The following is a 24272-nucleotide window of genomic DNA, read 5'->3' as shown; positions in this document are numbered from 1 at the left end:
GCTGCATCTGCTCACTCATGCGTGAGTGTCCCGCCAGCCCAGTCCGACCCTGCGGCAGCAATTCAAAGGAGAAAAGGCTCAGGTTAGACAGCAGATAAGTTCTGTAGAACATAATGGTGTTATCAGTTATCCACTATTTAACCTGTGCCATATAGACTTTTTTCAATCTCCACCATTGCTACACAGCAGCTTGTTTATATGAACTATAGTAGTGTTTCTGAATCACACAGATCAGTTTTACCAGTGCAGGGCAACAGTACATGATATTTTCATTACTTTAAAATACTTTCATTTTGTGGTGTTACTGTTCCTTTAACATTTAGTATGGTCTACTCATACCCTGCTTAGTTTAAGTAATGCTTGCCATCGATTTATTTTCCCCTATACTAACAAGTATGAGCACATACCGCTAGTTTACTAAAATGTAGTAGGCCCTCACTGACAGGCCACCCCCACTCAAAGTATAGTATAGTAAAATGCTATGGAATATGTTGTCTCTTTACAAATAAATAATAATGACAATAAAGTATACATTCCACAACTGATGCCATTTGTGGGTGTCAACTATTAAACACAATATATGCAAAATGCCTAAATTTACTCTATTTCCAAATGGTGTGCTCTTTCCCATCTGTGTCGTACAGTGGACAAAGTACCCCTACTTTATAATAAAGTGACAATTAGGGGGCGATTCACTAACTTCGAGTGAAGGATTCGAAGTAAAAAAACTTCGAATTTTTAAGGTTTTTTTGGGCTACTTCGACCATCGACTACGACTTCGAATCGAAGGATTCGAACTAAAAATCATTCGACTATTCGACCATTCGATAGTCGAAGTACTGTCTCTTTAAAAAAAACTTCGACCCCCTAGTTCGGCATCTAAAAGCTACCGAAGTCAATGTTAGCCTATGGGGAAGGTCCCCATAGGCTTGGCTAACTTTTTTTGATCGAAGGATATTCCTTCGATCGTTGGATTTAAATCCTTCGAATCGTTCGATTCGAAGGATTTTATCGTTCGATCGAAGGAATAATCCTTCGATCGTTCAATCGTACTATCTGCGCTAAATCCTTCGACTTCGATATTCAAAGTCGAAGAATTTCAATTCCCAGTCGAATATCGAGGGTTAATTAACCCTCAATATTCGACCCTTAGTGAATCAGCCCCTGTAACTTCTAAACTATTGAAAAAATTGAATACCTCACATACAATAACCCCAGGTTGTGTAGATAGCTTTTTAAGCTCATTATATCTGATCTAAGCTTTGTAGTGCATTAGGGGATGGGACTTAATCAAAAGCCAGTCTGTGGGTTGTGGCAGACAGGATGAAATGGCAGTCAGAAAGGTGAAAACAATCTTTCCACAAAAGTGTCCAATCAGTGATGAGAAAACTGTAGAACCATAGGGTATATTTATGAATGGAACGCAATGCTGCCATTAACACCAAACAATAGTTTTTTTTACTTCAGTCAGTGGCAAGTCCTTATGTGATGGTCCTTGATCCCCACCACTAGGGTTATACATACTTCATAAATAAGCTGTGCAATAGACTCAGATGCAGGTATGCAATCCTTGCAAGTGTATGCGTTTATTGCTCCATTCTACACAACCTCCCTCATCAAGTGTGGCACAATAAATGCACACTTGTGGGGAATATATACACTTGTGCTTGTGGCTGCTGTCCCTACAATTCTGCCATTTCTTTAGATATGTAATTATTACATTTATAAAAATTTGTATGCAATGCCTCAGCACCCCAATGGTTTAATAAGATGCTGCTGCTCCAGCTGTGGTCTTCAGAGAAAGCCTTGGCCTGGATGCTGCCATACATTTTAGTTTAAGATATATGGTGTCTTTAAATGCTTAGAAAGCATTTTTGCAAACTGAAGGTTAAAAAAAAATATATAAAAATATAATAATTCAAGCCGAGTTCCTCTCTCCTTAGCATCCAAGCTAAAAAAACAGCAGGAAGCAGTCATTGCTCCAGTAACTGGTCTTCTAGTGCATCATTAAGGCCATAGGATAAACCACCTACAAAAACTAGTAGTGGACCAACACACCCAATCTGTCAGGATTGACAAAGCATTCCATACCTCCCAACTGTCCAGTTTTGAGCGGGACAGTCCCGCTTTTGACAGATCAACCCGCTGTCAAGGATTTGTACTGAGAAGTCCCGGGGTTCTCTTTGATCTGCTGAACTGAACAACCAGAAACAGATACAAAGTATCTAACATAATTGCGTCTTGGCAGACATCCCAGAATAAATACTTGACATACTTTTGTAACAGTTTGATAAGATAAGAAGTTAGACTCACAGCTAAAAGGGCAATTTACTTGCAAAACTGTAATAACATAAAAACCACAGAAATGTGTTCAAACGTTCATAACTTGCCAAATTATATAAAATGAACATGGTAATTAGGGGGTGTGGCCACAAAAATCAGCGTGATACGCCCGCAAAATCTTTTTGTCCCTCTTTCTGTTTCCTAAATTTTGGGAGTTATGGCATTATGTTAATCCACTGGCTCTGCTAGAATTTTACATGAGACATGCACCAGTAGTGAGAGACAGGGGTGTTGCTAGCAAGCATTTTAATGCTTTTACAGTTTAAAGACAATATTATACATTTTTACAAATGTATAATATATAATGCTGAATAATGCTGTTTAGAAGAATACATTCTCACCTTCAATATGTATATATTTTAACACATTAAAGTACTTATCATACAAAAATCTTACCAGAGCTAGACATCTGAAGACTGCTATAGGAACTGTACAGAGAATGTGGAGTGTTATCAGTGTATGGGATACCGGAAGATCCTGGCAGGGTTGATAGGCTCAGACTTTTTTCTGATATGTTGAGTTCTCTCTTGCCAGCCAGCTATGGGGAGGAATAAAATATGTATGTAGGGATTAGCTGCACAGTTTTATTTAGTACTTATATAGATCATTGCAAAGTCTATATAAAAAACAGAAACATAGTAAGTTGGGTACAATACATCAGAAAATGTGTTAAACATCGTATGAATCAGTTGCATTATTCCATTTATTATATGCTAGCAGTCTGTCTGTAATAAACCACACTGCAGACAAATATGTTTAAACTGAGAAACAGTTAAATATTACAATTCTCGTAAATGACAACGGAAGGGTGTAGGAGAATGCAGGTAAAAAAATCTGCCCATACGACAGAATGTAAGACCACACAAACTGTATTTCTTCCCCATTGTGTGAGAGTTTCCAGCAACATGAGAAGTAAAAAAAAAAAGCAACAGTCGTACAGAAAAACTTTGTTATGCAGTGTGCAATATAATACAGGCCTCTCCACTGCAAAAACATTTTAACTGAAATCCTATTCTTTGATATCATATTAATTGAGTATGATTCAGGGTTTTAATGGGTTGGGAAATTTCTGTATAGAGAAATACATCATTTGTAGTCCTGAACAAGAATTTATACAATTTATAAGACAGTTTTATACCTTTCCACTACTGCTAAATGTGTACTGTAAAAAAAAAAAAAAGTACCGTAGGCATGAGAAAAAAAGGTGATATGTCACTTACAAAAACAATTAGGGGCAGATTTATTAAGGGTGGTCGCACACGTGGCTTTTTGGGGGGATTGGAGAATGACCAGCAACAAATCGCCTCTTCTTCGGGTAACTAATCTCCCCGAAATGCCTTCCCGCCAGCTAGAATTTGAATCGCTGGCAGGATGGCACTCACTTTCCGAAGTGGCATCATAAGGAAACTTCGGAAAGCCGAAGTGATCCAAATGCTATCCCGCAAGCGATTCACATTATAGCTACGTGTGACACCACCCTAAGGGACGAATTGAAAATTCAAATTCAAAGTGAATTATCCAAACTCAATTTGAGCCCTTTAAGAACTCAATTCGACTATTCGCCACCTAAAACCTGCAGAGTTCACGTATAAGTCAATGGGAGTGGTCCAGGGACCAATTTGGACATGTTCGAGAAAAAACTCAAATCAAGTTTAGGCGAATTCTATTCAAATTTGATTCCAGTTTTCGAGTTGGTGAAATTTGAGCGAGTTTAAAATATTCCATTTTTTATCAAATAACCACCCAATCGAATTTCGAGTATATTCAAATTAAATAGAGTTAAAAAAAACCTTGAATTTGAAATTTGACCTTTAATAAATGTGCCTCTTAGAATTAAGCATTAATAGTGATTTTCTGTTGCATATTTTTTCTTGATTTTCTTACCACAGATGTGTCAATCTGAGCCAAAAGTCTGGGATTATTCTGTTCTACAGCCTCAAGACACTGGAACATTGCGGCAACATGGGCCTCACTCAGTAAAAAAGCAGATTCTGGAGAAATATGTACATTTTAAAAAGTAACCACATCGCTCTTTTAGGAACAGTTTTCTTTGCTAATATTGTATTTATAAATGTTGCACAAGCTTAAGGTCTATATCAAAATATGTCCAAATACTCAAGTTATAAAAGCACTAACCTGGTCATGTAATATACAGGGACAACGTTTACTCACATGATAGTAATCCTAGAAATCAATCAGAAGCTTACAGTATTTTCACATGGCTGAATAGTAAATTCTACCTGCTAATTGGCAGCCAAGTTTGCACCTTTTATTACACTACCTCCATAGAGTGCTGTACTGTGCAGGAGGTAAGTAGCTTCTTTCCTTCAGCTGTACATGAGCCATAAAATAATATGAGATCATGCAACTGACATGCACAGCGGTATCTTAATTGGAAGTCACAAGCATATTCAATTAAACTCTTTGTAGCCAACACATCAACACTAAAGCAAAGCTGCTATGGTAAACGTATTAGTGCACATGAGAAAAATTCTAACAAATAAAATGTTTTTTTTTTGTTTTTTTTTAACGTATAAATTCAAATTGCTATTACAATGATGATGTGTCTTTAAACAATACATTTTTATTACTTTTTCCAATACACAAAAATCACACAGAAGATATACCTGAATAAAACTTTCTGGTGTACTGCCGGTTCCCAAGCAAGGATTTTAGCTGAGCGGATAGGCAATGGAACTGCAAACTGTGCTGCAACCAGAGCTTGCCACTATCCCTCTCACTGGTGTCCTCACCATTCCGCTGACTGTTCTCAAAAAACAGCAGGAACTGCCACAAAAAAAAAAAAAAAATGCAAAGAATAATTATGCATTTACTTGTGAATTTACTGTTGCTTGTTCAGGTGAATTACTTTATTTTCAGTGAAAATTAGAAATTTTCAGGGCACAAGACACCCTTCACCCTTTTGTATTTCTGTTTCCTATAGCCATTGTGCAGTGACTGTGGGACAGAGGTTTTCTGATAACAGACATGAAATATAGTTGAGATGGAGAAAACAAAAAAAACATGTATCCTAACTGATGACTGAAAATCTACATTGCTGTCACTATCCCTTTAAAGGAGAATGAAATGTAAAATCAGCTGGGTGCCCCGTTTTCAGGTTTTCCCATGTGATTCTGGTCACTTACCTGTTACTCAAGGCTTTTGCTTCTCTTCTTCAAAAGACACAACACCCTGGGATACTTTGTGAGGCTCGTTGTGCCTTGACCCCAACATCTACTTATTGAAACTAGGCTTATGTGCAGTACAGAAATCAGCAAAGATGTTTTTGTTCTGCACATGCCCTCACTCAGGGCATAGCAGGGAAGGCCTGGGACACTGGAGCAAGATGACAGCCCAGGGTAGCATGTAAACAAATAGAATCACTGACCCCCCCCCCCCCACTGATTTTACCTTTCCTTCTCCTTTTAACAGCAGCAACAATGTCTGTAGAGAACACTGTTAAATTTGTAAATGTATATCATTTTTTTTTTTTTTTTTTAAAAAAGATTTTTCTTAGGTTTTATCAAAAACGAATATTGAAATTTACCATGTACTGTCTCTTTAGAAATTAGACTGACTATTCACCATCTAAAACTTGCCGAATTGCTGTTTTAGCCTATGGGGGACCTCCTAGAACCTATTTGGAGTTATTTAGTGGACTTTAAAAAATCGAATTCGATCGAATACAGCCTATTCACTCAAATTTAAAAATTTCGAGTTAATGGGAGTTTAAAAAAAACTCCCTCGAAATTCGACCCTTGATAAATCTGCCCCTTAGAGTACAAATAGCAGAAAAACAATCTCAAATGTAATTATTTCGACAATACTGAATGTTATGTAGCAAGTGCTGTGATCCTGTACCTGTACAATTATTGCTGTTAAAGCATTGGTGCGAGATAAAATAAAATAAGGTATACAGGAAACAAAGAAGAAGAGTACCAGGAGGGAGAAAACAGAAGAAAATCTATAGTGTGAAATAAGATGAAACCAGCTAAAGCTTGGGAGAAAGATTTGTGCATTTCAGATGCAAAAGGCACCTGCTAAAAAATAACTGCACAGGAAGTATAGGGGCTGTAAGGTTTGCTAATTGGGATACAATAGGCTACTGAACAGGAGGAAACTGACAAATAAAGACTCAAATTCTTTTTTTGAATGGGCTTACTGAGCAGGAGCATTTTCACGAAAAGCTGACCTGGTTCTGGCATTTAAAGCGATCACAGCCTGGTGTCTCAGGCACAATGTGATGGCAGCTGCAAACTCAGGTAGTGGGGAATTGTGGCACCTTTCTGGAGTCGGTAATATCACAGAAATATTGGGTAATATCATTATAGAAAAAACATACTGTAAGTAAACCCACAGATCAAATTCAACACTGCATATATTAATATACAAGTCGTATCTAACAAGTTTACACTGAACTCACCTGCTCTACTTGAGGGGATGATCCAGGATGGAGGCGCTGACTGCTCTTTACAAAATTCCAGTAGTCTTTTTGTTTGCAATACACCTGTGCACAAAACAGCAAAAAGAGAAAGCTTTACAGCGCTGAGAAGAATACAGTGTTTAAGCAGCAACACTTTACTACACAGTATAAGAAATAAAACAAATACTGGATGCTCCTGCTTATCACTCATAGAATTCTAGTAAATGCAGCATGAAGAGACAATTAACGCCAAAGTATGCAAGTTACTCATTTCAACTTCTAGATCAGTTATACAGTACATTTTTTGCAATTGCAGTTTGTCTGTCAGTTCTACTGATGTTTATCTTCCTTTTATCTGTTGTCTAAACCACATTACACCCATGATTTTCTGGTCAAATGACATCTCACATCCGGCCCTAAAGCCCCACAGAAAATAAAACTACAAAAATGGTGCTTTCTGAAAATAATGTAGAAAGTAGAGTGGAGGCTAAGAGAACGGCACAGTAAAAATGAATATACAGCAATTTCATTTCCTGTTACCAACCCTTTAAATCACCAGTGACATTTCTAAAAATTCTGCAGAGATAACGTTTTAGCTATTATTAGGGAACTGGATACATGCACATACACGGGTGGGGGGAAAAAACAAAAACTAACATGTTTGACACCTGGTTGTTTCAACTCAGCAATGGTTTGTTCTCATTTCCTGAGAGAATCTACTGTATGTCAGAGCATTAACATATCTTAACCACAGCTCAGAAAAAGAAACAAATTATATTTTTTTGTTAACTGACAAAAAAAATCAAGTTTAATTTAAAATTACATTTTATCATCAAGGAATATTCATGTTGTAACCCCTGTTGTATTTTTAAAATCCATACAGATGGAGGGAAAGCAACTGGGAAAAAATATATTTGTTGAATTTGTTAAATGTATGGGGGCAAGACCCCAAAATTTGTGCTCATGCCATTAATGTTCAGTCTCTAAAACCAGTCAAAATAGAAAAATTATTCTACATTATTATACTACACTAAAAGCCAACAATTAAAATAATAAGTAAATGGTTCTAAACCAAAGTAAGGGTGATAATTAGTGTCCCTTGAAAACATTTGTTAGAGGAACTGAGCTTATGGTAATTTGGAGCTTCATAAATAACAATGATGCTACATAAAAAATGCTAATTAGATAAAGTAAAGCTTACCATACATATGATATGATCAGGAGTTTGGCCAATTTCAACCATACTGCCCGACATCTAGGTTTGTATGGGCAGTTGGGGGACAGTCTAGATCTACAATACTCTACTACTGCTAGACTGGGAATTATCAATCCCGATGGACAATTTCCATTGGTCACCAAAAGAAAGTAAAGATGACCCCTGGTATGGTATGTGACCCTATCGGTTGACTCGGTTCTCTTAACATCAGTTGGAACTAAAAGAATTGGAAGCTGGTATAAAATGAATGGTAAAAAAATAAGGTACTGAGGAGACAAGTAAAGGGATGTTCAAACAAAAACATATTCTAACATGAGATAACACCAGAGGGAATTCTACGTCTCTGAAAGAAAAATAAAACTTAGATCATATACAGTACCTGATCACATAGTAGTCCATGTTGTAGGATGCTGCTCATATCACGGCACAACCTCTGCAGGCCACCATATTTGGACCAGACATTTCTGCTGTTGCCCGACACCAACCCTTCGACTGTGGTCTTCAGACTATCCAGAAGCCTTGAGTGCTCAGTTCTACACAATAGATAGAGATACAGAGGAACCCTCTCTTATCAGAAGGAAAAGGAAATGAAGATGTTGCTACTTTTTACTGAATTAGAAGCTTGTAAACAAGATATAACCGGTTTGCCATTTTAACAGATACTCTGAGCCATTTGGTAACATTTTGCTGACTGTCACTTGTTGCTGTTAAATACACACACACTTAATGTAAAGAAATTAGGAGGGAAATGTGGAAATTAAACATAAGGCAGAGTACTAAAAAGCAGAAAAAAAAATGTATTTTCAGAGACTCTCAGCAAATTGAGAACTAGACTGTTCTAGTTGACTACTCTTCCCTCACACAGAGGACACAATTAGAAGATGGAAGGGTGTACAAAAGATGTGCTGCTGCCTTTGTCTCATCAAACACAGTAAAAGTGCATTTGCCGTTTTTATCTATTTGTTACCAACGACAGCTGCTTAATCCTTGACTACAGGTTCTGGTTATCCAGTAGGGGGTTGTAAAATGAGTGAGTTAATCAATAACAATCAATCCTATGAGCACTCCTGCAAGCACACCCAGTGCTGCCCAAAACAAATCTCTGACAGAAGGGCCGTAGCTCCTAATAAGAGCTATAGAAAGAGAACAGCAACATCAGAAGAGTTGCCCACAAAATACAGGTATAGGATCCATTATCCATAAACCCATAATCCAGTTCCGATTAAGGGGCAGACCATCTCCCATAGACTTAATTTTAATCAAATAGTTCAAAATGTTACATTTCCATATTTATTTATTTTTTCTGTAATAATTTTACAGTACCTTGTACTTGATCCCAAATAAGAGTTAATAAATCCTTATTGAAGGCAAAACAAACATATTTGGTTTAATGTCTAAATATTTTTAGTAGATTTAAGGTATGGAGATCAAAATTACAGAAAGACCTCTTATCCAGAAAACCTCAGGTCTTGAGTATTCTGTATAACAGATAATACCTCTGTGAGAAAGATAAGATTTCTAGCAAAGTTCATCACCATTTGGGTGTGGTGGAGTTGGGCCCATGTCAGCAGCAGAGATTTACCATCTTTGCACCTTGCAGCATCTACCTGCACATTTAGGGGAAGATTTATCATTAGGTTGAGGTGAATTTTCGAATGAAAAAATGTTTAATTTCGAGATACTTTTGTGTACTTCGAGTAAGGAATAGTCCAAATTCGATTTGAATTTGAAAAAAATAAAAAAATTACTCTGTCTCTTTAAAAATTTGTCTTCGACCATTCGCCATCTAAAACCTGCCGAATTGCTGTTTTAACCTATGGGGGACTTCCTATGACCTATTTGGAGTCAATTGGTGGAAAAACTTTGAATCGAATTCCTTTGATTTGTAGAATTCGAATTTGTCTGAATACGGACCCACTCGATCAAAATAGACCTATTCGACCAAAAAAAAAAACTTCAACTTAATTTTGGTGGTCTTTTTTAATTCGAATTTTGACGTTTTTTCAATTCAAAATTCGACCCTTGATAAATGTGCCCCTTAATGTAATAAATTTAACAATCCCATTTGTTACCAAGTGCACCAACATTTTGCACTATGTCTGTGTCATACAATCCCTGTTTTGTTTAAAGGGTAAGGCATTTTTAGTAGCTTATGGCACAAATGTTTTAATGTCCTTAATATATTGATAATGGGTTGCGTGCAGAGGACCTCTTGTATTTGTCTATGTGTCATACATTGGACATAATTTTTTTAATGAAATTATACAAGACAGGTTATTTACCTGAAGCAGATTCAGGGACAGGTTTATCAAAATGTGTGTTTAGAGCTTAAACTTCAAACTTTCACACACTGATAAAAACAATTCTAAAAATCCTATAGGAATGAATAGAACATGAGTGAGTTTTTCTTTAAGTTCTAAACTCACATTTTGACAAATCTGCCCCTCAGTGTGCACCTCAGAATGCAATCACCATGTTTTTCCCCACAATGTAGCACTTCCCAGCATTGCAACGTTGTTTCGGCCACAAGGGGGAGTAGAAACTGATGCAACTGAAGCTGATGCATTAAAACTTTTACTTCCAATTTGTGTCTAAATAAAAGTGCATGTGCTGAAATTCTTTAGTTAGTTTCTAGCACTTGGTTTGAGCGTATTTTAGAACCGAATTTCTGCTCCTATTGTCACAGACTGCTGTTCTGGGAATGGTGATAGTTTCAGGGTTCCCCTGTGTCACTAAGCAGCGTCCAATTCAGAACAGAAGGCAGGAGGCAGATAGCTGCGCAGAGTGCAAGAATCGCATGTCTGTGGGACCCACAGCTGTATGCTCTAAGTCAGTGATCTCCAACCAGTAGCTCGTGAGCAACATGTTGTTCTCCAACCCCTTGGATGTTGCTCCCAGTTGCCTCAAAGCAGGTGCTTATTTTTGAATTCCCTGCTTGGAGGCAAGTTTTGGTTGTATAAAAACCAGATGTACTGCCAAACAGAGCATCAATGAAGGTTGACAGTCCACATAGGGGTTACAAAATGGCCAATTACAGCCCTTATTTGGCACCCCAGGAACATTTTTCATGCTTGTGTTGCTCCCCAACTTCTCTTACTTCTGAATGTTGCTCACAGGTTCTAAAGGTTGGGGATCCCTGCTCTAAGTAAATCTCCTCTAAAGACTTTTGAGGAATATTACCCCATTGCTATCTAGAATTAGATACTGTAATGCAGTGATCCCCCACAAGTAGCTCTCGAGCAACATGTTGCTCACTAACCCCTTGGATGTTGCTCCCAGTGGCCTCAAAGCAGGTGCTTGTTTTTGAATTCCTGGCTTGGAGGCAAGTTTTGGTTGCATAAAAAACAGGTGTACTGTCAGTCCATATAGAGGCTACCACATAGCCGATCACAGTCCTTATTTGACATCCCCATGGAATTTTTCATGCTTGTGTTGCTCTCAAAGTCTTTTTACATTTAAATGTGGCTCACGAGTAAAAAAAGGTTGGGGACCACTGCTGTAACGTAAAACAAATCACACAGTGTACTTTACAAAATGAATAAATTAGAATATGATTTCTTAAAGATATATTGGATGTTTACAGTATATTGCTCCTTATATTGACCGCACACAGTATGTATATACAGTATGAGTGTGTGACAGGGACCTAAGCTCCTGTGGTGCAAAGACTCATGTGAATGATGAACAGTCTCTGCAACGTGTTGTGGAATATGTCAGCTCCTCTGTGTATATAAAAAGAACAGTGATAATGTTGTGTTGGCAATGACACACCCAAATGGGAAGGTCACAAGCGATTTATAACTCCAGCTCTTTATGTTGTGCCATACAAGCCAGCTCCAGTCTTGTACATGTTCAGGTGCTTCTCATGTCTCTTTCGGAACTTTAATGTCTCTATAATGGCACAAAGACAGTAGCTCTATACGCTCAGTGCCAAAAGGTGGTTTTTGGTGAAAAAGATTGCCCAGAGAGTGTGAATGCGATATAGAGAACTGTCTGTATGTCCCTAGTGTGAGAGTGTAAATATCGATCAGAGACAGAGAATGACAATTAGAAAGTCTGGACAACTTAAAGCACAGAAAATTGGTGGCAATTAAGGTGTTATCTGTGCTATTATTTAATTAACTGACGAACGTTGGATTCGACTGGTACCTGTGGGACACACCCTTTGGCTTTTCGTACTCCTGGCATATCATGTTATGTAACTCTGCCAGCTTTGCAGATGCACCCTTCTACTTTTATATTATCTATAATTGTGTAATGATAACATTGTCTCCACTGTAAAAATCAATTGTTGCTATTTTAATTACCTGCATCGGATTTGTTAAATATTATTATGCAAAATAACCATAAAACTAGATATTTTCCAGGCATTAAATGTAGGTTAGTTGTAGAAATTGATTGACATAATAAATAGCGTGTTTATAGACTGCAGTTTCCAAGCAGTAGATTTTGTGTATTTTCCTTTAGGTTATGTTCTATGAAAGGGAGCATTATTTAATGGGTATGAACTGCGTTCCCAGTAACAAAAGTCCAAAGTTTGTTGGCATGAATAGAATGTATTCATGCCAACAAACTGATAAAACATGCTTCTCAGCATGCTGTCTGTGTTCAGTCCTTAAATTACACAATGGTGAATGCCTTAATTAGATGGGATGTTGTGACGCAGTTTTCTGTGTTAAATGAGATAAATGGGATATCTGTGTTTAGTTATTCTGTGTCAAACAGACAAACCAAAGTGGCTGCATCTGTATAACCCTTTTTAACTTTATCTTAAATTTTCTGCCTAATACATTTGAAGTACTAATGAAGAATAAACTTTCACTGCACATTTGCATTTATATAAGGAGTAATGAACCTCCTCCAATGAGAAGACAAGTTCCATGACAATCTAAAGGAACGAGATAACTTGAATTATCTTCACATTTACAATAGGGCCATGTTCCTTGTTTCTCATAATATACACTTTTACTGAGCCATGTTGCAAAAATGGACATCACCAAGCCTATTTGTTGCTGTTTTTGAAAATGCATTGCTTATTATTTATCAGCCAGGAGAAGAAGTGGTGAAGAAACTCAGTGAATAGATCGGCCTTACACTATGGGGGAAATTTACTAAAGGGCGATCATTTAGGCACTTCGCCAATTTACTAACAGTAAATCACCAAGGAGATAGACTCTGGCGCAACTTTGCACTCAACACCAGGCAAATTTACGGTCTGGCGAAAGAGTGTTACTACGCAAATTCACTAAGTTTGTATCGCCAGACTTGCATTCGCCACCTCAGACCAGGCGAAGTGCAATAGAGTAGATAGGATTTCCTCAAGAAAAAATTTCTAAGTCCCAAAAAACGCAAGCGTTTTTTCCTACTTATAAGGCGATAGAATGAAAAAGATCGTAAATTTTTTTTGGGGGTATCCTCCTCCCCCCCTACATTTGCTAAGATATGGCACCTAAACTATACTGTGGGCACATGTGTAGGGCAATATAACAACTTTATATAATTTTATTAAGGTTCCCTGGCATTGTGTAGTGTAATGTATTTGCTGCAGCATATACGGCCATTGTACTTTAACTGCACGCCGTATGCTAATTAGCCAACGCTGGCATAACTTCGAACTGCTGAGCGTAATTTTGCTGGCGTAATTTCGCCAGTGTTCGGTACCCTGTGCGCAACTTCGGATCTTCGTGAATTAGCGTTGTCCAGGCGAATTTACGCCTGGCGAAGTGTTGCGATGTGCACGAAGCCATCGCTGCCGAATTTTCGCCTGTTAGTGAATTTGCCCCTATAAATGGCATGGCTTGTCTGAAGGCAAAAAGAGGTGCTGCTGTTACTATTATCGGTAAGCAGAACACCTCTGGTGAAGCAAATTACATGGTTTTGCTCTTAAAAAATATACAGTAAATATAAAAATAAATTAGTTTCACTAAATGGAAACTGTTGACTCAAAGTGAAAGAGAAGCTATGTGTTTGTACCATCCTTTAAACCCTTTAAATCAGAGTTTCTGTCACAACAGGGTGCCACGTGTAACATGGAAACTTATTGGCGCTCTCAGTTACTTTCACCACCATGAAGAAAGAAGCCCTGTGTGTTCGTGAAGCAAGCTAAATATATTTTAAACTTGTTTTTTTTTTTTTTAAACTGGGTCTTTATAAATTTTTCACATACACATTCCAGACCAATGTATTACTAAGCAACTAATACAAAAAACAACCTAGATCAGCAGTTGAAGCCGACAATCTGATCACAGCAGGTAACGTTTCATACTTAGTATGTTATTGTACTGCTTTCTTTAGAAAATACCATGGGTTCTCTCTTTAAAGGGAGAGGTCTGCTCAGCCTGTAAGGGCAATGGCACAGAGGGAGATTTGCTGCCCATGATAAAGTAGTCAGACCCACGCTAAATTGTGTTGATTCTAGCACCATTTGTTGTCATATCCCTTGTCCTGTAATGTGTGCCCTTGGTTTCCATGGATCTAATCCATTTAAATATAATGGTGAGGGCCTATTGATTCGGGAGGGAAGTGATATTCCAGTTGGCCGCATAGATCATCTTTGCTGCTCTCAGTATATGTTGTCAGTTCTTTAATCTCTGGGGATTTCTGCATTAGACCCAGAAGAAAGGGGCAAGAAGCTGTGCTCTATAGTGTGTTTGAAGACAACTGTCAGAGTGCAGGCAACCATTTCCCAAACTCTCTGACCACCACGCCGGTTCGCTACATGTAGTAAAGGGTACCCCTCATTCCACAGTCCCCAAAGCACTGTGAGGAGAGGGAGTCGTCTGATTCTATTGACACTTTTAGTTGTTCAAGTAATGAAATCACTTTAAGACACTAATGAATGAGAAAGACTTCATGCAGCATTTACTCAGGAGCTACACTTTCAGGTGCTTGGAAACAGTATGGGCCAGATTCAATTCAGTCAGAAAAAGGTTTATCATGTGAAAACTCATGAATGAGATACAATTTGAGATGCAATTCAATTCAAATAAACGTATCTCACTGTTTAGCACGTGAAAACTCTATTGAAGTCTATGGGAAAAAGCTGGAACTGATTAGATAACTTTTTCTCAGTGAAAAATCGTCTCTTCTTCGAAAAGCCTTCCCACCGGCTAGAATCTAAATCGCCGGCGGGATGGCACTCGGAGATCTTAGTTTTCCGAATTCGCCCAAAGTTCTTTACAGGGAGATTAATCGCCCAAAGAAGAGCCGATTTGTCGCCTGGCGACTAATCTCCCCGAATCTTCGAGTGTGTCTCTGCCCTTAGAATTACTAAAGTACACCAGGAGATGTACTGTACGGCAGAAGGCAGGTTGCAGAGACTAGTCGCCGCAAAGAAGAGGAGATTTGTCGCCTGCCGACTAATCTCCCCGAATCCGCCCGTGTGGCCAGACCCTTCTAGGCAATAATGCGAATCGCTGGTAGTATAACCCATGTGTCACTTCAGTCTCCAAAAATCGCTTGAAGTTGCCTCAAGGCAAAACTTCAAGCAATTTTGGAAGACTGATGTGACCCATGGGTTTTACCAGAGCGATTCACATTATTGCTTATGGGAAAGCTTTTACTGGAGATTAGTTGCCTGCAGAAACAGAGATTTATCACTAGCGATTAATCTCCTGGTGTGCCATTGCCATTATAGGGAAGTTTAGAGGGCACATTTTATTGAGCTTCTCTTGCCTACTAACACAAGGCTACGCCCATGTCTGATAGATGTACAATCTGTTAAGTCTGTCAAAGCTACTATAGGTAAGTCTCAAAGCTCCAATTATTTTTCAGCACAATCTGGCAATGAAGCATTCAGTAGCAAATTGAAACAAAACTCTGTCCAGCTTGTAATTATTACTGTTACGCACAATTTCAAATCAGACACAAGAGTAGCTGCCAAAATAACTAGCCTTGTAAATGACAGCTAGCAACTTAACATGCCCAAACTGGTACTGCTTGTTGTTCCAAGTTTTTTTTATTAGTAGTGCTCACAGAAAATATATGTATATACTGACAGGTATGGGACCTGTTGTCCAGAATGCTCGGGATCTGGGCTTTTCCGTATAAGGGATCTTTATACCTTCTAGAAAATCATTTAAACATTAAATAAACCCAACAGGTTGGTTTTGCTTCCAATAAGGATTAATTAATCACTCAATTACTTAATTAATCTTAGTTGGGATCAAGGAAATCATTTTTAAAAATGTGGATTATTTGGATGAAGTAGAGTCTATGGGAGATGGCCTTTCCTTAATTCAAAGCTTTCTGGATAATGGGTTTCCAGATAACGGATCCCATACCGGTACTGAAATTATTTAATCAGCAATATGCGGTTTCATAATCCATCACACATCATTGAGTGGTTCAGAGGAGATACACAGCTTGTATCTCTAGAGATCCTTATAAATTGGTTCTAAACATGCCTCTTGCTACAATGAATAATAAAGGTTCCTGTGCTATTAAATCAGGTTTGTCTCTTGACTGTTCTTCAGTACACAACCCCTGCATTCAGGGCAGCCATCAGGGGGGACAGGGGGGAGAGTTGTAGGGGGCCCTGGCAATGCCCCACTTACATGATTAGCCGGGCCCCCCATCTTTTTGAGAGCTGCTGACTTTGGGAAGGCATGAACGTTTAAGGGGCCCTGGCCACCAAACAACCCCTTTAAAGAATTTTTTTTTTTTTTAATTATTTACTTTTTCCCTGTAATAATAAAACCGTAGCTTGTACTTGATGGTAGTTAAGCTGCATAAGGCTAAGGCCACACTAGGCGATAGCGCCGCGATTTGACTCGCGGCGACTTTTCGCCGCGACTTTTAAGCCGCAATCGCTGGGGAAACTTTTGCGCTGGCGTCTATGGGGAATCGCGAAAAATCGCCAGCGTAAAAACACACGCGGCGATCTTTTTTCTATTGTCGCTCGAAATCGCCTAGCGAGGCAATTTCGAGCGACAGTAGAGAAAAGATCGCCGCGTGTGTTTTTACGCTGGCGATTTTTCGCGATTCCCCATAGACGCCAGCGCAAAAGTTTCCCCAGCGATTGCGGCTTAAAAGTCGCGACGAAAAGTCGCCGCGAGTCAAATCGCGGCGCTATCGCCTAGTGTGGCCTTAGCCTTAATCCATATTGTTGGCAAAACAATCCTATTGAGTTTCTTTAATGTTTAAATCATTTTTAGCGGACAAGGTGTGGTGAGCCAGATTATGGAAATTTACGTTATCTGGAAAATCCCAGGACCCAAAAATTACAGACAGTAGATCTTATACTTGTACAACCCCATTTATGTGACTTCTGCTTCCTGCAGTAAATCATACGGGTTTTATGCTCAGGTCTCCAGGGATTTATTGCAGTTCAGACAAAGCCCCATGCTTTCAAAAGAAGAAGGAGACAAACTTGTTATGTGTTATTGAACAAATATCTCTCAGAATGCTCCTTATGCACATACTGTATATATTCTAGCTTGCAAAGACACCAACATGATACTACAGCAACGCCTGATTATGGTAATACACAGGGATCAGGCACACCATTTAGCTTCAATGTCCAAAAAGTTTAGGCTAAATAATAATACATAAAAATTATTATGAAAACTGTTCAGTATTTCATAATTTTCTAATCTGCAATGTTGGTAGACCAAAAGATTCACATCTTTGCCTTCATTTAAAATATCTTATATGACTACACTGATTTCTATGCAGCAGCTATCTTGCTCTCTAAATTAAACTTATTCCCACCTTTATCAGCTTTGCATAAATTCAGTAGCTCTGGGTTTTTTTACTGGCTGACATAAATGCAAGTTACAGAAATGTAAAGCTAAGGGGCATATTTATCAAATGGTAATATAACGTTCGACACAGGTCAGCAGATCACAGATGCTCACTATTCACTTTTTGCCAGATTGTGTACAAATTTGCCAGATTGTGTGAAGATGATGGGAGTATGAACTCTGGATTGGCAATTCTAGATGGGGCTGATCTCTCTAACAGCCGGGAGACCAGTTTCTCTAGTAGTGGTGGGGAGGAGAGTAGAGTCAGGCCTAAGCAGATTGTTGTTGTAGGGGACTCAATTATTAGGAAAGTGGATAGGGTAATTTGTCGTCCGGATCGCTACAACCGAACAGTTTGCTGTCTACCTGGTGCCAGGGTTCGGCATGTGGTTGATCGGATATTGGGTTGGGCTGGGCATGACCCAGCTGTCTTTGTGCATATCGGTACTAATGACAAAATAAATGGTAGATGGAAGACCTTAAAGAATGATTTCAGGGATCTAGGCTCTAAGATCAAGGAAAGGTCTTCCAATGTCATCTTTTCTGAAATTTTGCCTGTGCCACGTGCAAGTTTAGGAAAACAGCGGGAGTTTAGGGAGCTAAATGCGTGGCTCAAGTCTTGGTTTGGGTTCCTAGAGCACTGGGCCGATTTTTCGTTGGGGTACAACCTATACAGTCGTGACGGTTTGCACCTCAATGGAAGGGGGTCCGCGGTGCTAGGGGAAAGAATGGCTAAGAGGTTGGAGGAGTGTTTAAACTAGGCAAGGGGGGGTGGGTGAGATAAAGAATTATGGGGAAGTTAGAGTAGATGGGGCAGTGGGGTTAGTAAGGGGTCATGGGGGAGGAGTGAGGGGGGCATACAGTTTACCAGCTAAGGAGGTCCCTCTGTTACAAGGAAAACAGAATAATACTAACTTAACGTACAATTCTTCACTAAGTAATGCAAATTTCAAAAGTAAAAGTAGTAACCTCCGCTGTATGCTGGCAAATGCACGGAGTTTGTCAGGTAAAATGGGAGACCTGGAATTAATTGCATGCTCTAAAAATTATGATATAATTGGTATCACTGAGACCTGGTGGGATGAAACATGTGACTGGATTGTGAATTTAAATGGTTACACCCTTTTTAGGAGGGACAGAGGGATTAAAAAGGGTGGAGGAGTGTGTTTGTATCTAAAGCCTGAATTAAAGCCATGCGCTAAAGAAATAACAATAGCTGGCACTGGTGAGGGTGTAGAATCACTCTGGGTAGAGATTTTGACTGGGCAAAAGGTAACAAAAAGAATTATCATTGGTGTATGCTATAAACCACCTCGTATAAGTGTTGAGTATGAAGCCCAGCTACTCTCGCAGATACAAGCGGCTTCACAGCTGGGTCAAGTTGTTGCTATGGGTGACTTCAATTATCCAGACATTGACTGGGGTAATGGGGTTGCTAAGACAGAAAAAGCTAGTAGGTTTGTAAATATGCTGAATAACAACTTTTTATTCCAGCTCGTTCAAGAACCTACTAGGAATAACTCTCTTTTGGACCTTGTAATAACTAACAATACTGAACTCATCTCTAACATTTGTGTGGGTGAGCATTTAGGGAATAGTGATCATAACATGGTCTCCTTTGAGATTCTGTTGCAGAAGCAATTCTATAAGGGAGTAACTAAAACACTAACTAACGTGCAAACTTTGACAGTATAAGGGCATCTCTGCAACATATTAAGTGGTAAATGCTTTTCACAGGGTTAAACACAGAACAAAAATGGGAAGTCTTTAAAATGCTGCTTAATAAATATACTTGTCAGTATATTCCACTTGTAAGCAAGGAACGTCGTTGCAAAGCAAAACCTTTTTGGTTCAATAGAAGCGTTGGTGTTGAGGTGGGTAAGAAAAGACGTGCTTTTAAGGCTTTCAAGTTAGCTGGTACAGCCGAAACATTTATAAGGTACAAGGAGGCCAATAACTCATGCAAGGAAGCTATAATTCAAGCTAAAATTGCTATAGAAAAGGATATTGCAGCTAGCAGTAAAAAAAATCCAAAATTATTTTTTAAATATGTTAATAGTAAAAAAATTAAGCAGGAAGGGGTGGGACCCTTACTATCAGAGGGGGGTCAGCTGGTTAATGAAAACAAAATAAAAGCGCAGATTCTGAACTCATATTTTTCATCTGTCTACACAAATGAGGAACCGGTAAGTGAAGGTTTCCTTCTTAACAGTCCCAATTCTAGTAATACAACTAATGATGCATGGTTCACACATGAAGAAATTCAAAAGAGACTAGAACATGTTAAGATTAACAAAGGTCCAGGGCCAGATGGTATTCATCCCAGGGTAATTAGCGAGATTAGCTCTGTGATTGCCAAACCTCTTTACTTAATTTTTCAGGATTCATTGAGATCTGGCATAGTGCCGAGAGACTGGCGAATTGCTAATGTGGTGCCTCTATTCAAAAAAGGATCCCGTTCTCAGCCTCAAAACTATAGGCCAGTTAGTCTGACGTCAGTGGTAGGAAAGCTTTTCGAAGGGTTAATAAAGGATAAGATACTGGACTTCATAGCAAATCATAATACTATGAGTTTGTGCCAGCATGGTTTTATGCGTAATAGATCTTGCCAGACTAACTTAATTTCTTTTTATGAGAATGTAAGTAGAGACCTCGATTCTGGGATGGCAGTGGATGTGATTTACTTAGACTTTGCTAAAGCATTTGATACAGTGCCACACAAAAGGTTACTGGTTAAATTAAGGAATGTTGGCCTGGAACATAGTATTTGTACCTGGATAGAGAACTGGCTAAAAGATAGACTACAAAGAGTGGTGGTAAATGGAACATTTTCTAATTGGACCAGTGTTGTTAGTGGAGTACCACAGGGCTCTGTACTAGGTCCCTTGCTTTTCAACTTGTTTATTAATGACCTGGAGGTGGGCATTGAAAGTACTGTTTCTATTTTTGCAGATGATACTAAATTGTGCAGAACTATAGGTTCCATGCAGGATGCTGCCACTTTGCAGAGTGATTTGTCTAAACTGGAAAACTGGGCAGCAAACTGGAAAATGAGGTTCAATGTTGATAAATGCAAGGTTATGCACTTTGGCAAAAATAATATAAATGCAAGTTATACACTAAATGGCAGTGTGTTGGGAGTTTCCTTAAATGAGAAGGATCTAGGGGTCTTTGTAGATAACACATTGTCTAATTCTGGGCAGTGTCATTCTGTGGCTACTAAAGCAAATAAAGTTCTGTCTTGCATAAAAAAGGGCATTAACTCAAGGGATGAAAACATAATTATGCCTCTTTATAGGTCCCTGGTAAGGCCTCATCTGGAGTATGCAGTGCAGTTTTGGACTCCAGTCCTTAAGAGGGATATAAATGAGCTGGAGAGAGTGCAGAGACGTGCAACTAAATTGGTTAGAGGGACGGAAGACTTAAATTATGAGGGTAGACTGTCACGGTTGGGGTTGTTTTCTCTGGAAAAAAGGCACTTGCGAGGGGACATGATTACACTTTACAAGTACATTAGAGGACATTATAGACAAATGGCAGGGGACCTTTTTACCCATAAAGTGGATCACCGTACCAGAGGCCACCCCTTTAGACTAGAAGAAAAGAACTTTCATTTGAAGCAATGTAGGGGGTTCTTCACAGTCAGGACAGTGAGGTTGTGGAATGCACTGCCGGGTGATGTTGTGATGGCTGATTCAGTTAATGCCTTTAAGAATGGCTTGGATGATTTTTTGGACAGACATAATATCAAAGGCTATTCTGATACTAAGCTCTATAGTTAGTATAGGTATGGGTATATAGAATTTAATTAAAAGTAGGGATGGGTGTATGTATGGATGCTGGGTTTTCATTTGGAGGGGTTGAACTTGATGGACTTTGTCTTTATTCAACCCTATGTAACTTGTATGAGATTGTTAGGGAGATATTTATCAAAGTAAGAAAAAACAACAAAGGCCAAATAAATGAATGATCTAAAACCCCGAATAAGATGAAACCTTTACTCTGCCTGCCGTTTACAGCCCTAGTTTACAACTAGGTAAACTAGGAAAATTATTCAAATTATAATAATAAGATGGCTAGATCAAACAAGATTAGTAGATTGTTATTTAAAAGTTTACACCTTTAAAATATAATGTTCTGCCACATTACGACAAATACAAGATGCATTTAAATAACTGCTGCTTTATGAGACGCTTTTATGCAACCACGAAAAATTCTGCTTAATCAAATGTTGCCATGAAGCAGAATGCATTTCAGTCACCTTTGCTCTTGTAGACGCTTTTGGTTTTTATGAAACCAATAATGCTGCTTAGTCAACAAAGCACTGGCCATGCAACATGAATATTTTATGTGTCTGTTTTTAACAAGATGATCTGGTTAACCTTCTCTTTTAAAGTCTATAAAATCCATATTAAGCAGGGTTGTTAAAAACAGGTATCGGATCTGTTAACCAGAATGCAGAAAGCTCCAAATTACAGAAGGCCGTCTCCCATAGGGGCAAATTCACTAAAGCGCGAATCAGCTAACAATAGCGCAAATTCACCAGCGTGACATAATTTCGTTACAGCTGCCGTTAAATTCCCTAGCGAAGTGGACCTACTTTAGTGCAACTTCGCACCCTTATGCCAGGCGAAGTTGCGTTATGGCAAAGGGACGTAACTACACTAATTCACTAACTTGTGCATTTTACTGACCGTTACCTCTTGCGCCAGACTTGCCTTCGCCAGCTCAGACCAGGCGAAGTGCAACAGAGTAGATAGGACTTGCTTCAAGTGATAGGCTGAAAAAGATCGTACATTTTTTTGGGGGCACCCTCCTTCCCCCCTACATTTCCTAACATATGGCACCTAAACTATACAGTGGGCACATGTATAGGGCAAAATAACAACTCTATTTTAGTTTATGAAGCTTTCCCAGGCTTGTGTAGTGTAATATATTTGCTGCTACATGTACGTCCGTTGTACTTTAACTTGGCGCCGTATGCAAATTAGGCATCGCAAGCGTAATTTCGCTTTGCTTGACGAATTAACGCTAGTGCAACTTCGCTACCTTTCGCCTCCTTGAGCTCAACTTGTGGCGAAGTGCGGCGAAGGCTGCGCTAGCGCAACTCCGCAGGTTAGTGATTCACTAACCTGTGGAGTTGCTCTGGCGCAGCCTTCACCGCACTTCGCCAGGCAAAGTTTCGCCAGGGCGCCGCTAATTCACTAAAATCTAAAGTTGCACTCAGGGAGGGCGAAAGGTAGCGAAGTTGCGCTAGCGTTAATTCATCAAGCAAAGCAAAGTTGCGCTAGCGATTTCCTTTTTCTTTGTAACAATAAAACAAAACAATCCTATTGAGTTTATTTAATATAAACTGATTTTTAGTAGAGAAAGTAAGAAGATCCAAATTACGAAAACACCCCTTATCAGGAAAACTCCAGGTCCCAAGCATTCTGTTTAACAGGTCCCATACCTGTTATACATTCATATCTTCACTGTATGGATACATAGAAGCCAGTAAAGTCATTATGTATCAGCACGGATTACTTATCAGCCATGCAGCATTAGACAAAGGTCATGGTGGGGGTGGTCTAAAAGTGCCATTGCCTTGTCCCTTGGTTCTGATTCACTTGACTGAAATGCTGGCTGTCATAGAACATTAAATGACAATGGATTTAATTTGGATTTTTTTTGGGATGCACCGAATACAGGATTCGGTTCGGGATTTGGCCTTTTTCAGCAGGATTTGTCTGAATCCTTTCTGCCGGCCTGCCGAACCCGAATCATAATCTGCAAATTAGGGGTGGGGAGGGAAATCGTGTGACTTTTTGTCACAAAACAAGGAAGTAAAAAATGTTTTCCCTTTCCCACCCCTAATTTGCATATGAAAGTTAGGATTCGGATTAGTATTCGGCCAAATCTTTTGAAGAATTCGGGGGTTTGGCCGAATCTAAAATAGTGAATTCGGTGCATCCCTAGATTTTTTTTGACACTCATCAACACGAACAGACCCTTTCATAGTAAAGTGAAAAAGAGATATCTGTGATTTACAATAATTTGTACAAAACTGATAGAGGCCTATGTGCACATAGCCATAAGTGCTGCCAAAGGTGCATCAACTTAAAGAGGATAGATAGTTATGCAATCTTTCACCGGCATTCAGTTAAATCACATTGCAGGGAGAGTCTATTGCTATCAATCAGTGTCAAAAAGACAATTTAATTCAATGTTCTATGAAATAAAACATAAAAACTTCCAAGGGGGTGAATACTTTTTAGAGGCACTATAAATCAATAAAGTGAACAAATTGCAGCACTAATGCAGGTATGGGACCTGTTATCCAGAATGCTCGGGACCTGGGGTTTTCCAGATAATGGATCTTCCCGTAATTTGGATCTTCATACCTTAAGTCTACTAAAAAATCATGTAAACATTAAATAAACCAAATAGGCTGGTTGTGCTTCCAATAAGGTTTGGATCAAGTACAAAGTACAGTTTTATTATTGCAAAGAATAAGGAAATCATTTTTAAAAATCTGGATCATTTGGATAAAATGCATTCAACGGGA

General features: G+C 38.9%; 1 protein-coding gene across 5 annotated transcripts in view; it reads right to left on the bottom strand.

Moving 5' to 3' along the window:
- The window catches only part of rubcn.L (RUN domain and cysteine-rich domain containing, Beclin 1-interacting protein L homeolog), a 54499-nt gene that overhangs the window by 20088 nt on the left and 10139 nt on the right, over positions 1–24272 (bottom strand). For all 5 annotated transcript variants that reach the window (XM_041563239.1, XM_018241358.2, XM_018241360.2 and 2 more), the window contains exons 3-7: positions 8362–8515; positions 6767–6850; positions 4971–5130; positions 4228–4334; positions 2740–2881 (exon numbers count right to left, since the gene is read on the bottom strand). In XM_041563239.1, the coding sequence (XP_041419173.1) occupies positions 2740–2881; positions 4228–4334; positions 4971–5130; positions 6767–6850; positions 8362–8515 (647 nt within the window). The remainder of the gene's footprint in view (positions 1–2739; positions 2882–4227; positions 4335–4970; positions 5131–6766; positions 6851–8361; positions 8516–24272) is intronic.

Source organism: Xenopus laevis, chromosome 5L (genome assembly GCF_017654675.1).
Source record: "Xenopus laevis strain J_2021 chromosome 5L, Xenopus_laevis_v10.1, whole genome shotgun sequence".
NCBI lineage: Eukaryota > Metazoa > Chordata > Amphibia > Anura > Pipidae > Xenopus > Xenopus laevis.
This window is presented reverse-complemented; position numbering and strand designations above follow the sequence as displayed.